General features: G+C 43.5%; 1 protein-coding gene across 2 annotated transcripts in view; it reads right to left on the bottom strand.

Moving 5' to 3' along the window:
* Positions 1-15,820, bottom strand: part of PTPN3 (protein tyrosine phosphatase non-receptor type 3) — a 247,473-nt gene that overhangs the window by 49,909 nt on the left and 181,744 nt on the right. The window contains exons 15-19 of one of the 2 annotated variants that reach the window (XM_075270995.1): positions 11,325-11,348; positions 7,980-8,175; positions 7,179-7,256; positions 7,001-7,057; positions 4,237-4,393 (exon numbers count right to left, since the gene is read on the bottom strand). In XM_075270995.1, the coding sequence (XP_075127096.1) occupies positions 4,237-4,393; positions 7,001-7,057; positions 7,179-7,256; positions 7,980-8,175; positions 11,325-11,348 (512 nt within the window). The remainder of the gene's footprint in view (positions 1-4,236; positions 4,394-7,000; positions 7,058-7,178; positions 7,257-7,979; positions 8,176-11,324; positions 11,349-15,820) is intronic. The other variant, XM_075270996.1, reaches the window with a different exon arrangement.

Here is a 15,820-nt window from a genome sequence, read left to right as displayed (position 1 = left end):
AGTGGACCTTACAGCAAAGCGCGGAACTCAGGGCCCGACTAATGTTAGGGGACACGTGCTGGCGCAAGGCGGAGACAGCACACCAACAGAGGTATTGACGGCTAGGGGCATAATAGCGAGGTGCCGCAGCTGCCATCAGGTCACGGAAGGCATGAGTCTCTACTAGCAGGAATGCCAACATCTACAGGGCCAGCAGTTTTGATATGAGACCGTTGATGGCTTGGGCATGTGGGGGGGTTGCGCTGTACTTCTGCTAGTGATGAAACGCCTGGGAGATGGGGAGTTGCTGGGAAGAGGCGCATGATGGTGCAGGCGAGAGGAGCAAAGGCCGGAAAAGGGGCAGATGAGGGTGAACTCCACAAAGTGTCAGAGGCAGGTGTCCAGGCTGGTGGTCTGGACTGCATCTCCAGCACTGGAAACTGTGGAAGAGTCAGTGATAGCAACGCCGGCGGACGATTGTCCTGCGTTTGCTCTCTCCCACTGAGCCCAGGGCTTGCCTTCCAAATGATGGCACATGCCAGAGGTGGTAAGTTTGCTCTTTTCAGAGCCCCTACTCAGTTTAGACTTGCAAAGTGTGCAAACCGCACTAAATTTGTCCTTCGCGTATACATTGAAAAATCTCCACACCATCAAGGAATGTGGCCTCGATGGGGGAGTTTCTCTCGGGTGGCTAGAAGAGGGAACATCTTGGGCCTTGCTGCCTCAGACCTGGCTTCTGTACATGCCTCTGCCTCCAACTACCTTTTTTGCTGTTGCGCTTGCCTCGACATCTACACTGCTTTCCCCGCTAGACATCACCCCTGTCCATGTCGGGTCGGTGGCCTCGTCGTCCACCAACTCCTCTTCCAATTGCTCACTCTCCTCTTACTGCAAACCACACATAACCACAGCTTGCCCTGATGGCAACTGTGTCTCGTCATCATCACTAAGGCCCAGAAATGCTGGTTGTGGGTCCACAACCACAAATTTGGCAGGAAATGGCGGATTCTCCAGTATTTGGGCATCAGAACACACAAAGCCGTCTGGTAGCTCCTGGGATTCGGGAAGTGGCTCAACAGAGGGAGAGACAGAAAAAGGACCCGAAAAGAAATCCTGGGAGGAGGCAAGGGTGGGATGAGTCTGTTGGGAAGATTAGGCATGTTGGGAGGAAGGGGCAGACTCTTGGGTATGAACACGACTGCAGGTAGTGGCTGACTGGCTGGTGGAAAAGCAGCTGGAAGCATTATCCGCTAGCCATTGTAACACCTGTTACAATGGGCTGTGATGTTGGGGTAAAACTGTGACTTGGGCTTGTTAGATGTCCCCAGGCATCTGCTGTCCCAGTTGCATTCCAGAGTTGTCGTCATTATTTGCTGAGGTGTCATAGTGGACTTGGTGAACCTTCTGAGTTGAATAGCGGTTTCGCCTGAAACAAACGTTTTTTCCCCATAGACTATAATGGGGTTTGGTATTCGTTTGAATAGTCGAATATTGAGGGGCTATTCGAAACGAATAACGAATATTTCACTGTTCGCTCATCTCTCTCAATATGTGAGATCCCGGGACTGTGTGACTGACACTGTGATCTGTAGTACGGGGGCACCACAAGGTACAGTTCTTGTGCATTTCTCCTCACACTGTACACTGCTGACTTTAGGCACAACTCATCTAGCTGTTACTTACAGAAGTACTCCGATGACTCTGCAATAGTAGAACTCATCACTGATAGTGACGTTATGGAATACAGAGACTTAAACCGGGATTTTGTTGAATGGTGCCAGCAGAACCACCTCAGGATTAATGCTGGGAAGACCAAGGAGATGGTGGTGGACTTTAGTAAATAGAGAAGTTCTCCGATCCCAGTGGAGATCCAAGGGACATGCATTGAGATACTCAAGACCTATAAGTACCTGGGTGTGCCCCTTCATAATAAACTGGACTGAGCTGATCACCTGGGTGTGCTACATAGAAAGGGTCAGGAGACTGACGACCTTTGGAGTCCAGGGGCCACAATCTTAGGGCCTTTTTCAACTCTGTGGTTGCTCCAGACATTTTTTTCGGTGTAGCCTGCTGGGGGAGCAGTATATCAACCAGAGACAGAAATAGACTTGTCAGGCTCATCAGAAGGGCCAGCTCCGTCCTAGGGAGCCCCCTGGATCCAGTACAGGTGGTGGGTGAGAGAAGGATACTGTCCGTGATGAGCTCCATGCGGGAGAATAAATCCCACCTCATGTATGAAACCTTGACGGCACTTGGCAGCACTGTAAGTGACCGACTACTTCACCCCAACTGTGAAAGAGCACTACTGGAGGTCCTTCCTCCCAACCGAGATCAGGCTACATAATCTACATCAGACCAAGCGAAGGTCACTCCACACAAAGAACTAAATGATTCTGAAGTCTAGTTTCTTTCTTCTCTTCCTTAGCTGCTATGGACTCCTAGTACAGTCCTATGAAAAAGTTTGGGCACCCCTATTAATCTTAATCATTTTTAGTTCTAAATATTTTGGTGTTTGCAACAGCCATTTCAGTTTGATATATCTAATAACTGATGGACACAGTAATATTTCAGGATTGAAATGAGGTTTATTGTACTAACAGAAAATGCGCAATATGCATTAAACCAAAATTTGACCGGTGCAAAAATATGGGCACCTCAACAGAAAAGTGACATTAATATTTAGTACATCCTCCTTTTGCAAAGATAACAGCCTCTAGTCGCTTCCTGTAGCTTTTAATCAGTTCCTGGATCCTGGATGAAGGTATTTTGGACCATTTCTTTCTACAAAACAATTCAAGTTCAGTTAAGTTTGATGGTCGCCGAACATGGACAGCCCGCTGTCAAATGATCTGAAAACAAAGATTGTTCAACATAGTTGTTCAGGGGAAGGATACAAAACGTTGTCTCAGAGATTTAACCTGTCAGTTTCCACTGTGAGGAACATAGTAAGGAAATGGAAGACCACAGGGACAGTTCTTGTTAAGCCCAGAAGTGGCAGGCCAAAAAAAAATATCAGAAAGGCAGAGAAGAAGAATGGTGAGAACAGTCAAGGACAATCCACAGACCACCTCCAAAGAGCTGCAGCATCATCTTGCTGCAGATGGTGTCACTGTGCATCGGTCAACTATACAGCGCACTTTGCACAAATAGAAGCTGTATGGGAGAGTGATGAGAAAGAAGCCGTTTCTGCACGTACGCCACAAATAGCGTTGCCTGAGGTATGAAAAAGCACATTTGGACAAGGCAGCTTCATTTTGGAAACAAAAATTGAGTTGTTTGGTTATAAAAAAAGGCGTTATGCATGGCCTCCAAAAAGAAACAGCATTCCAAGAAAAACACATGCTACCCACTGTAAAATTTGGTGGAGGTTCCATCATGCTTTGGGGCTGTGTGGCCAATGCCGGCACCGGGAATCTTGTTAAAGTTGAGGGTCGCATGGATTCCACTCAGTATCAGCAGATTCTTGAGAATAATGTTCAAGAATCAGTGACGAAGTTGAAGTTACGCCGGGGATGGATAGTTCAGCAAGACAATGATCCAAAACACCGCTCCAAATCCTCAGGCATTCATGCAGAGGAACAATTACAATGTTCTGGAATGGCCATCCCAGTCCCCAGACCTGAATATCATTGAACATCTGTGGGATGATTTGAAGCGGGCTGTCCATGCTCGGCGACCATCTAACTTAACTGAACTTGAATTGTTTGTCCAAAATACCTTTATCCAGGATCCAGGAACTGATTAAAAGCTACAGGAAGCGACTAGAGGCTGTTATCTTTGCAAAAGGAGGATCTACTAAATATTAATGTCACTTTTCTGTTGAGGTGCCCATACTTTTGCACCGGTCAAATTTTGGTTTAATGCATATTGCACATTTTCTGTTAGTACAATAAACCTCATTTCAATCCTGAAATATTACTGTGTCCATCAGTTATTAGATATATCAAACTGAAATGGCTGTTGCAAATACCAAAATATTTAGAACTAAAAATGATTAAGATTAATAGGGGTGCCCAAACTTTTTCATAGGACTGTATATCTTCTTTTCTCAGTATATGTGAGTCTACTTCTGTAATACTGTATATTACTGTTTTTTTATTATCCTGTATCTGCATTACTATGCTTCTGTAACATACTGAAATTTCGACACTGTGGGACTATTAAAGGATTATCTTATCTTATAATATTTTAATCATATTGTTATAATACCAATAATGTTGATTTGACAAGTCCCACCATCAAAACAAACAAAATTACCTTTTCGCCTAACCAGTAGAGCAAGTTCTCTTGTGTGGGATTCCCGGCTCGCTTTTATAAACATAACAACTTGATCATGTGTGTGCTCTGAGATATCACGACCATTGATGAGCACAATCTGATCGCCTTCCAGTAGTTTAGGAGTACATCTATCTGCCTGTGTAAGGATAACATATAAACTTAAATTTATTCAAAGTAATATCAATGACTTATTTCTGTATTATATATAATATATTGTATCATTTCTGTATATAAATTTCTCTACAACAGAACTTTTGGAAATAAAAAATGGATATTGGCAACAAATTTCCAATTTTGCATTCATTTCACTCACTTTTAAAAGTTTTCACAAAGCCACAAATAAAGATCAAGACCAGGGTTAGCCACACCAGGATTGTGACTATAATAAAATAGCCAAATGGATGTTGTACCACAAAAACAAAAATATTTCACCGCCCAAGTCTCATAAGTTCATAAGGATCAAATCAATAGGAGACAATGTATATAGTGCACGGATACAACACCCTCCGGTCAAGGCAGACAAAAGCTAAATCCAAAATAGTAAAAATCCAGCACAGAGGTCTCCAAATATATAAAACTTAACCTTTAATTGAAAAAATGTCCATAAAATACAGTGTGCCATGATTAAGGAGCTCACGCTCTGAAACATGTAGACAACCGCTATTACAACATGTAGGTCAGTCTATCATCTAATCATGCTGTGAATTTGTTTTTCACTTCCTGCACTGGTATTGCTGTATTTTATGGACATTTTTTCAATTAAAGGTTAAGTTTTATATATTTGGAGACCTCTGTGTTGGATTTTTACTATTTTGGATTTAGCTAAATGGATGTTGTATCTGAGTTGCTGATGCATACACTTTAATATAATGTAACCCCCTTTTTTTCGCTTTTGTGTTGGGGAGTGTTCAGAGAGCATCTTTGTAATGTACTTTGTTAACCTATCTAGCTGTAACTTTCTTTATATCAACCCTTTATCTGAGCTGAGTTACACTTTAAAGGGATTCTACCACTAAAACACTTTTTTTTCTAGTTACCACGTCGGAATAGCCTTTAAAAAGGCTATTCGTCTCTTACCTGTGGACGTGCTCTCCGCCACGCCGTTCGTTCAAAATACCGGTTTGTACCGGTATGCTAATGAGTTCTCTCGCAGCGATGCCCCATTGCAGCTCGAAAACTCACCGCAGCGCCGCCTCTCTGGTCTTCGGTGTCCTCCCCTTGCCTCTTCAGCGTCTGTCGGACGCCTGCGCAGTATGCTTTCTGTTCGCCGAAGATTGCCGAACGTACTGCGCATGCGCGAATGTGCGGTGCCCGCACTATGGCTGGGACCGCAATTTCACGCATGCGCAGTACGTTCGGCAATCTTCGTCGAACAGAGCGTACTGCGCAGGCGTCCGACAGTACGCTGAAGAGGCAAGGGGAGGACACTGAAGACCAGAGAGGCGGCGCTGCGGTGAGTTTTCGAGCTGCAATGGGGACGCCCCCATCGCTGCTCCTGCGATGGGGACGCCCCCATCACTGCGAGAGAACTCATTAGCATACCGGTACAAACCGGTATTTTGAACGAACGGCGCGGCGGAGAGCACTTCCACAGGTAAGAGACGAATAGCCTTTTTAAAGGCTATTCCGACGTGGTAACTAGAAAAAAAAGTGTTTTAGTGGTAGAATCCCTTTAATATGCTGCAAATAAAATCACATTCCCGGCTCAGTTTTTAGCTAGTGATACCTCTAATCTTTTACAGCTAATAATTCAATATGAATGTAGATTTCTTATGATAACAGAACCAATTTTCTAGGTGGTATAAAAAAGTAGATACAGTCATTTGAAATGGCTATCCTCGTTTGGTAAATGCTTCAGCTCTATGTACTGCATTGAGTACATGTGTAACAGTCTCCTGGCAATGCTTACGGAGAGCATTTGCTATTGGGATCTTTACAGACTGTTTTCTATTACAAAGAAATTTGACAGGTTAATAAGGTAAATTACAACAATGCTCACCCCCCCATCCGACATAATAGCCAAAAATAAAAATAAAGTGGAAGGTAAAGTTTATTCTTAGATGCACAGATATGACATGATTATACATTTTGTACTGCTTTAGTGTAAAATTTTAGAGACCATGGGCAGGGTAGTACCACCTGACATAGACCCCAGCCTTAGCCTGTAAGTTCATTTCATCTTAACTAGTCTAACCACTGTAGCTTTTATCCACATCTCTAACCATTCTCATGGCTGCCAAGAAGAGAGATAAAGAGACAGAGTGAGAGAAAGAAAGAATAAAATACATATCGACTGCCCTTCCGGTGTTTTTCTTAATTTTCCTTTTTTAATTCTGCTTCTCATAATTACCATTTCATAAAATTTTATCTTATCTATTTTATTTTATCATTTTAATTATGGATGGGTCTCTTTTTGCCCATTTTCTAGCAATTGCCAATGTAGCCATAAACAAAACTACAGTACAAAATCTGTCCTTAGTCCCAGCCATATATAGATTCTTTTACAATAAAAATGTCTCTCCCGTAATTCTAAACATTTGACAATTAACTAAATATGATCTACATCTGCATTTGAATAGAGAAGCAAACCCCCCACATAACTGATAGTAAGATCAGCACCCAAAACACATACATAGTTAGGCATAATAAAACTGGCAAAATTAATCCATGGCTACAAGTATTCAAACTCAACATAGCTCTAAAATCGGTTATGTGCTGACCACTAGGAAGTTATAAAACTTACAGGTGATCCTGGGGTAACTCTGGAGACCACTAACTGCATTTTTTGGTCAACGCCACCCTGTAAATTTAAAAAATATCATATAAATTCCTCTTACACTTTATGAACATGTTACATATAACACGCTAATGTTAATTAAAAAGACAGATAGTTATTATTATCAATATAATACAGCATATACCTTTAAGTTGAATCCAAATTTTCCCTCTTCATCTGGTGTTATACTAACCAACAGCAAATCTCCATCGGCAAGTTCATTCTGTATATATATAAAAATATATATATTTACTGTAGAGATTATAAACTGTTCAAATATGCATATGTTTACACAGACTTTTACCTAAAATTCCTCTTCCATTTCCACCCCTGTGAAAAAATAGTAAGAGCGAAGCAATTCAAAGCTGGAGACAGATCCACCATTTGAATATTTCTCAAAACAGCTTCTTCAAGGAAATCAGTGTAACCAGGAAGGACAGGGTCCTATAGAAAGCTTTTGACTGGGGCTCCCCTTCTCATGCACAAGAAATAACATTACCCTTACTGGTCCCCACACAGTATATTAGCAGCCCTCCCCTATACTAGAGGCATATTTGAAACTCCTAGGCCCCAATGTAAAATCTAGGAAAGAACCCTTTCCTTCCTTGCGTGATTTAGTTTAATGGTATATTTACGTGGCTGAGGAACCTTTGTGCCCCCCTCAATGTGCAGGGACTGGTAGCGACTGCTACTGGTGCACACCCTATTACTATACCCCTGATATATTGTTTATCACATGACCATGGACTGATTTTTATCCACTGATGGTAGCAGAATGACTGACAGCAAGCAGAGATGTAGGAAACCTGTGAGGAATTGATACAGACATATATTGGAAAATTGTGCAACATTTCCATATACAAACAATAACATTCCCTCTTAATATTGGTCTGAAACTGGATAACTTCTTTAATGACTGCTACAGTAACTACAAAAATAAAAGTACCTTGTCATAGTAGTACTGACTGGAATCCTCTGTTGAATTCAATTTTTTCACGGCATCATAGGTCTCTAAAAAATTCTTGTCTACACCTTCAAGTGGATGTGAAGATGAATGATTTGACAACAAGCCATTGGGAGAACTAGGACAAGAACATTCATTGCTCAGGTGAATTTCTTTTGGACTGTGCTCTAATATAGCTCTAAAATACCAACAGCATAGAAAGATGGAACATTTAGAATACATTTCATGGACTGAAGTACATACTATAATAAAAATATTCACAAATTAAAGCCACTGAAACCACAAAATAATTCACATATTATTTACCATACTGTATAACATACTAATATGAGATAGGATTCTCCATTTATATTATCACCCTACACTGTCACCCTACAAGTTAGGCATAAATGGGTGATTTATGAAGACGCATATGTATTGAATACCAGTCTTCACATCTGTGGTGCCGCAAAATAGCCGATGGAATAGCATGCGCAGTGGGCTGTTTCATCTGCCATTTTGTGGTAGTCATCTATGTGAAGAGGAGGAGAATGCCGGACGGAGCACAAAAAAAGGCAGCGCTGGAATGCTGTGCTCATAGCACAGACGGCACCCCCCCCCCCTGTGTTTTCTGAGAGCAATTAGCATAAAGAAGAAAAGAAGCAAAATTCAAAAATGGTGGCGCAGACTTTCAAGATAAAGGTAAGAGATGAATAGCCTTTATAAAGATGTGAAAATAATACTACAAACTAGGGTTGGGCGATTAAGTGAAAAATAACCGAAACCGAACATCAACTAGGATAGCCAAAGCGATTTTTTCTCACTGGTTATTTCGGTTAGTAGAATATTTACAGTTCCTTTCAAACCAAACACATCTGAACAGAAGCCATTATAATTAGAGATGAGCGAGTAGTATTTGATCAAGTAGGTATTCGATCGAATACTACGGTATTCGAAATATTTGTACTGGATCGAATACTACTAGCTATTCGCAGTAAATATTTGATTCAGAACCAGCGTTGATTAGCCAAATGCTATACAGTGTATAGCATTCTGCAAATCAATGCTGGTTCTGCAGCAGGCTCGTCTTTGCTAGTCGGAAGAGCTGGCAGCTTGCTGTTACGAGGGAGCTGACTTTTTCTCATAGGAATGCATTGACCAGCGTTGATTGGCCAGTGTACAGCATTCGGCCAATCAACGATGGTTCTGCCGGAGGCTCATCTGTGAGGAGGCTGAGTTTAAGATCGGACCACAGCAGTCTCCATTGTGGTCCGACTCCACCTCCTCACACACGAGCTTCCGGCAGAACCAGCGTTGATTGGCCGAATGCTGTACACTGGTCAATCAATGCTGGTCAATGCATTCCTATGAGAATAAGTCAGCTACCTCGTAACAGCAAGCTGCCAGCTCTCCCGACTAGCAAGGACGAGCTTGCTGCAGAACCAATGTTGATTTGCCGCGGGTTCTTCTTTGCTAGTCGGGAGAGCAGGCAGCTTGCGGTTACGAGGGAGCTTACTTTTTATCAGCGCAACTGCAAGCACTGTGCAGTTAAAGTGCACAGACCCCATAGACTATAATGGATTCCGTGCGCTTTAACTGCTCAGCGCTCCTCCTAAACACTCTCCTCCTGCTACTCATGGACTTGGTGACTCTCCTTTAGTCGAATAGTGGTTTCCCCTGAAACAAGCAATTATTCCCATAGACTATAATGGGATTCGATATTCAGTCGAGTAGTCAAATATTGAGGCTCTACTCGAAATAAATATCGAATCTCGAATATTTCACTGTTTGCTCATCTCTAGTTATAGAGGCAGGGGAATAACTAGCAAAGACTGGGCCACTTAGCAAACTTTTGATTTGGGCCCCACCCCGACGGCATGGGGCTCCCTTCCCTGGCCCCTATACAGTATAATGCCACTTTTACACACACAATAATGCCCCAATAGTGGCCCCTACTCACAGTATAATGTTCCATAAAGGACCCTGCACACACTATAATGTTCCATAGTGGCACCTGCACACAGAATAATATCCCATAGTGGTCCCTCCACACAGTATAATGTCCCATCGTGGCCCTTGCAGACAGTATAATATCCCATAGCAGCTCTGCACACAGCATAATGTATCAGAGCCGCTCCGGCACACAGCATATAGTCACATAGTGGTCCCCGCACACAATATAATGTCATATAGCAGACCCTCCACACAATATAATGTTCTATGCTCCTTCTCACAGCTGCTTATGTTTCCCTCTCTTCCCTCCAGTGGGTCCCAGCAATGTGATATGGGATGTGGGAAAGTCAACGTGGCAGTGAGCAGGAATGTGGATCGGTAAGAATAGGGCCTGTTACCTGCTGAGGTTAGCATGACGAACCAGAAATTTTTCAGCTTGCAGCGCCAATTGGAGACAGGCAACTGACACACACCAGCTAAACCAGCATGTTCCATTTACTATACTGCTGATGCTGCCTGCTACTCCTAAACAGCTACCACCACTTACACCACTCAGCCAGATGTATCCTGTGGCCTGGTCATATTATTCCATTCTGCACTACCACTCATATTGCCACAACTACCACCAAAGCCACTACTCAGTCAGATATGTTTTTGGCCTGGTTCATCACATTCCATTATACCACACTGTTGGTTCCCCAGTGTTGACATAAAAAAAAACAAAACCATTTTGACTTTACATCTGCTCCCATAAAGGAATCGTTTAGCTTTTTATTTTTGAAAAGCCAATTCTTCATCACTTTTCAACTAGGCTCACAATCACAAATTTATCTATCTAAATTTATCAAAAATGACAACAGGCCTATGGCACATACAAATCATGAAAATGGGCTAATTATTCTGCATATTGTTTTTTTCCAACATGATTACCATATGTGTATAAAAAACATGGGTAAGCACCTTTTCCTCCAAAAGGATGAGAGTTTTAAATGTTAACGTACATAAACGTGAGTGACAGTGTGCTGTATGGTTAATAGTTAATATGGCATAGTTTATATCCTCTGTTTACCATCCATTTTTCCCTAGACATACATTTCACTTTGACATAACCTCAACTCTGTTTGCCTTAAAGAGCTAGAAATTGGATCCACAGGAACCCTGACAGTGTTAGATACTATATTTCAGGCTTATCTAAGGTGTGGTTTGTAACAAACTTGTTTGACCCATAACAAATCTGTGAACTGAGCCAACAAAATGAAACAAATCTTGAGAGGTTTGCTTATCTCTAGTGCTTATGTTAATTTGTATATGGTGGATTTGGTATACATTGTTTTGATTAGGCCAACTTTCTAGCTGTAGGTATTTATATAAGAAAAGATGAACTTAAACACTTACTTTGGAGACTCTTGTTCAGATAACCTACACAGAAATGAGACAAATGGTGACACTGTGAAATGTGTTTTATGCCTAACAATTTTTCATATGAAGAAGTAGGCTAAATAATATATGAGAAGATAGGTGTCTCAAACACACTTGAAAAATGATAAATACACCCTCCACAAATCATTTATTAATATTTTTGCACTGCATCTGAAATGGCATACATAGTTTAAAGACAGGATCAGTCAATGGAACTTTAAGCTGACAAATTTCATAAAAGAACAGTACACACTCTATCTCTGTACTTGCACATAGTAAGGCAATCCTCGTGTGTTAGTGTCCAGAAAAAGGGATTTTTGTGTACTCACCTGTAAAATCCTTTTCTTGTTGTTTCACTGGGGGACACAGCACCTTGGGTATAGACCTGGTCACTAGGAGGCGGACACTAGGGAAATGAAGGCAGTTGGCTCCGCCCACACAGGCTATACCCTCTCACTGACAGTGCACTCAGGCAGTTTTGTACCACAGCAGTAGGAGAGAGTCCAAAAACAGGAAAAAACGAATATGGAACCAACAACCACGAACAAACCTAAATTGTGAAGAAATAAAACCTCGTACACAAAATAACAACGGGTGGGACCTGTGTCCCCCAGTGAAACAACGAGAAAAGGATTTTACAGGAGAGTACACAAAAATCCCTTTTTCTTGCAATATTTCATTGGGGGCACAGCACCTTGGGACGTCCAAAAGAAGTCCCAGAGGGAGGAAAAAAACAGACAGTCCTGCGAACAATCGTCGCACTGCCGCTTGCAGAACCCTCCGACTAACTGGTATTGGCAGAAGACACAGAAAAGATCTGGTAAAATTTAGAGAAAATGTGTACCGAAACCCAGGAAACAGCCCTGTAGACCGGTAAAACAGAAGCCTGATGCCTAACAGCCCTGGAGGCACCGACAGCCCTGGTAGCGTGAGTAGCGACTCACAATACCACGGAAGGGCAAATCACTACCTTTTAGCCATAAGGCTTCCTAATGACAGACCGAATCCATCAGAGATGGACACCCTGGAAGCAGCAAGCCCTTCCTAGAGCTCTCTGGAAGATCAAAAAAAGAGCATCACAGCGCTGAAAAAGGTATCGTGAGGGCTAGAAAAAAATGACCGCCCGGAAAAACATCCAGGCAATGGATGGCGCTCACAAGGATCCTTAGGCTCCGGATAAAAAGACGGCAAAACAATGTCTTCATTGATGACCATAGAGGACGCCACCTTAGAAGAAAAGATGGTGGAGGACAAAGAACCACCCTGTCCTGTGAAGAACCAAGAAGGAAGACTGGTGCGCAAGCCACCAGCTCCGAACCCTACAAATAGAAGTGAAGGCAATAAGTAAAAAACCATCTTCCAAGAAGAAAACGGAGCAAGCATTGCTCTAGAAGATCAGGGGAGGAGCCTGAAGTACCTCAAAAATGAGGTAAAGTTATCAAGGATCAACTGGAAGCGGGAAGGAGGGACACAATGAGCCATACCCTGGAAAAAAGTCTTTGCTTGAGCAAGGAAAACCATGGCCTACTGGAAAAGAAAAGAAGCGCAGATATCAGACCTTTCAGGGAGAGGCCAAGACGCTGATCCAACCTAGACTGAAGGACGCCAGGATCCTGGGCAAAGAAAAGGAAAAAGAAAACAATCTACAGTTCTGCACCAGCGGACATAAGACTACCAAGTGCAATGAAAAATTTAGCTGACTGAGGCTCCTTGGCCTTGATCATAGACTAAAAAACAGGCTCAGAAAAAACCTGGCCTCAACAGCCACGTCATTAAACGTAGCTAACGTAAGGTGGAGTGGAATAGGTTCTTGAGAGAGCAGATCCGCCCGCAGAGGAGCAAGCCAGGGTGTCTGCCAACAGAACCCTGAGGTCTGTGTACTAGACAGACGAGGCCAGTCTGGAGCTACCAGGATGGCAGGAACCCCCTCGACCCTGAGTTCCTTGAAAAACCTGAGAAAAGAAGGGAAGAGGGAGGAACAGATACAGAACTGAAACCCCTCCAACCAGGGAATTACAAGAGCGTTGGACACAACGCCCGAGGGTCCCTGCACCTGGCCAACTATGAAGAAAATCCAGAGTGATCTGTAACTTGGAGAGATTTGTCCATCCTGGAGGGAGCCTTAACCAGAAGATCTTCCAGGTACGGAACAACAGCCACACCTCCAGTCGGAGAATAGCCATGAGAAAGGCCAGCACCTTAACGAAAACCCGGGGGGGGAAGGCCAACACAATGGGCCCAAGTGGAGCACGACAATTGGAAGCCGTGACCCTACCGCAAAAAAACAGAAAACCGCTGAAGGGCCAGCACATTGTACAAGAGGAATGTGGAGTAAGCGTCCCGGATAATGATGGACAAAAGGAATTCACCTAGTTCCATAAAGGCAACCACAAATAGCAGAGACTCCATGCGAAAGATTAGAACTTGAACAAAACCTGTTGAGAGACTTCAGGCCCAGAATGGAACAGAGAGAACTGTCCTTTCTTTGGAAAAGTAAACAGACTGGCATAGAACCCCTAGAAACATTGAGAAGCAGGCATGGGCACAATCACTCCCTCTGCTAAAGCATGGAGACTGCCTCGAGAAGAGAGGCCGCTGAGCGGGATAAGACGGAAAAAAACCTTCCTCCTAGAAAATTCTATGGAATAGCCGATCGAGATTACCTCCCGAAGCCAGGCAAGTCAAAATTCCCAGAAGGCGAGCCGATAATCCCCCACCTAAGGACCCCTGGGCAGGGGAAGACAGCACCAGACCAGAGAGGCTAGAGCAGGGATGTCCAGCAGGTCTAGTCTTGCTGGAGGGCTTCTTGGAGGATGAATCCCGAGGAGATTGTCCCCTGAAGAGGGAAGAAGAGCTAACACTCTGAACGTCTCTGAGAAAGCAGGGAATTCCAAACCCCAGTCGCTACTCCAAGCCTTTCCCAAAGGGACACCACTGCTCACATGAGAAAAAAAGGGGGGGGGGTAACCCCAATCATCTTAGAAGCAGGAACGGGAAGCAGGAATGGAACAACTGTGTGACATATAGTCACAACATCAGCAGCAGTTTTGGCAGACCAGCGGGCCACTTCAAGGGAAGCATCACATAGACATTAGAAGCGAATAGAATCTGCTTTACCAGAAGCTGCTAGTTCTGCAGAGCTGACACATCAGCAAGACCAACCTTCAGCTGTTTGCCCCAGGTGATACTATTATTCCAAGACACAGCAAAGAAAGGGAAGCTGGTAGTCTTGCAAAGCTGATTTATCAGGAAAAAAAAAAGAAATGCACAGAACCAGCCGCAAACAAAAAGGCCGACCAACCAAAGAGTCCAGCCTTCTAACAGAGAAATTACTAAGAGAGGCAGAGTTACTAGAGGTAAAATAGGTAGCTCTAGAAAACCTGGCAATGGCTGAACCACTGCAAAGACTTGGTCGACCTAGAAATGCATAACTCCTGGAAGGAACAGGACATCTGACCTCCTGGAAACAAACAGGGTCTGGACCAGATGAATCCACTGATCCTGCCGAATATGGTCAAAACGCCCCAAGGCTGGGCATACGGCGGCTATGTGGAAGGAGATATCCTTCTAAGCAACAGCCCTCTGTATCTGAAAAGTATCACAAATTGCTTGAACAAGCTCCTGCGCAGCAGATGCTACCAATGTGCCTAGCTGGAACTCCGTTCGGAGTCAGGGGCATCCCCAGAAAACAACAGAGCAACAGCCCTAGAGTCCTCCATTATATGAAGAGTATCACACACTGCACAGACATGCTCCTATGTAGCAGCTGCTACCAATGTGCCTGACTGGAACTCCAATTCAGAGTCAGAGGCGTCCCCAGAATAAACAGAGTAAGCAGGAGGAGACCTAGATCCACCTGTCCTGGAGGAGCCGTGTGCAGATCCTCTGTGTTGACCTAAAAGAGGATTTCCTAACCTACTTGCAAGAGCAGCCCCTAGGACTGAAACGGGAAAAACCCTCTTAGGGCCTTAACCACAGCTGCTAACTGTACAGACAGAGGCATCCCCCAATCTGGGTGGTCAGCCGCTCCAGATACCGCCATAGACTGATAAAATCTGGCCAAAACTGGTGAGGGGGAGAAGGGACAGGGGACTCCAGAGCGGGCTGAGTGGAGCTGCTGCCAAGGCAAATAAAATTATGGGATGCATCAAAAGAGGTATAGATTCTCATGACAAGAACATAGTTATGCCTCTATACAAATCACTGGTACGGCCACACTTAGAATATTGTGCGCAATTTTGGGCCCCGATATAAAAGAAAGACATAAGTGACCTTGAAAAAGTGCAAAGACGGGCAACCAAAATGATTAGGGGAATTGGTGGACTGGAGTACAACGATAAATTAACAAACTTGGGGTTATTCAGTTTAGAGAAAAGACGTCTACGGGGAGATCTAATAACAATGTACAAATACATGAAGGGACAATACAAAGAACTTTCTAAGTATATTTTTACTCCTAAGCCAGTGACAGT

The sequence above is a fragment of the Leptodactylus fuscus genome, chromosome 4 (genome assembly GCF_031893055.1).
Source record: "Leptodactylus fuscus isolate aLepFus1 chromosome 4, aLepFus1.hap2, whole genome shotgun sequence".
NCBI lineage: Eukaryota > Metazoa > Chordata > Amphibia > Anura > Leptodactylidae > Leptodactylus > Leptodactylus fuscus.
The sequence above is the reverse complement of the archived record's forward strand: the minus strand, read 5'-3'. Positions and strand labels throughout refer to the sequence as shown.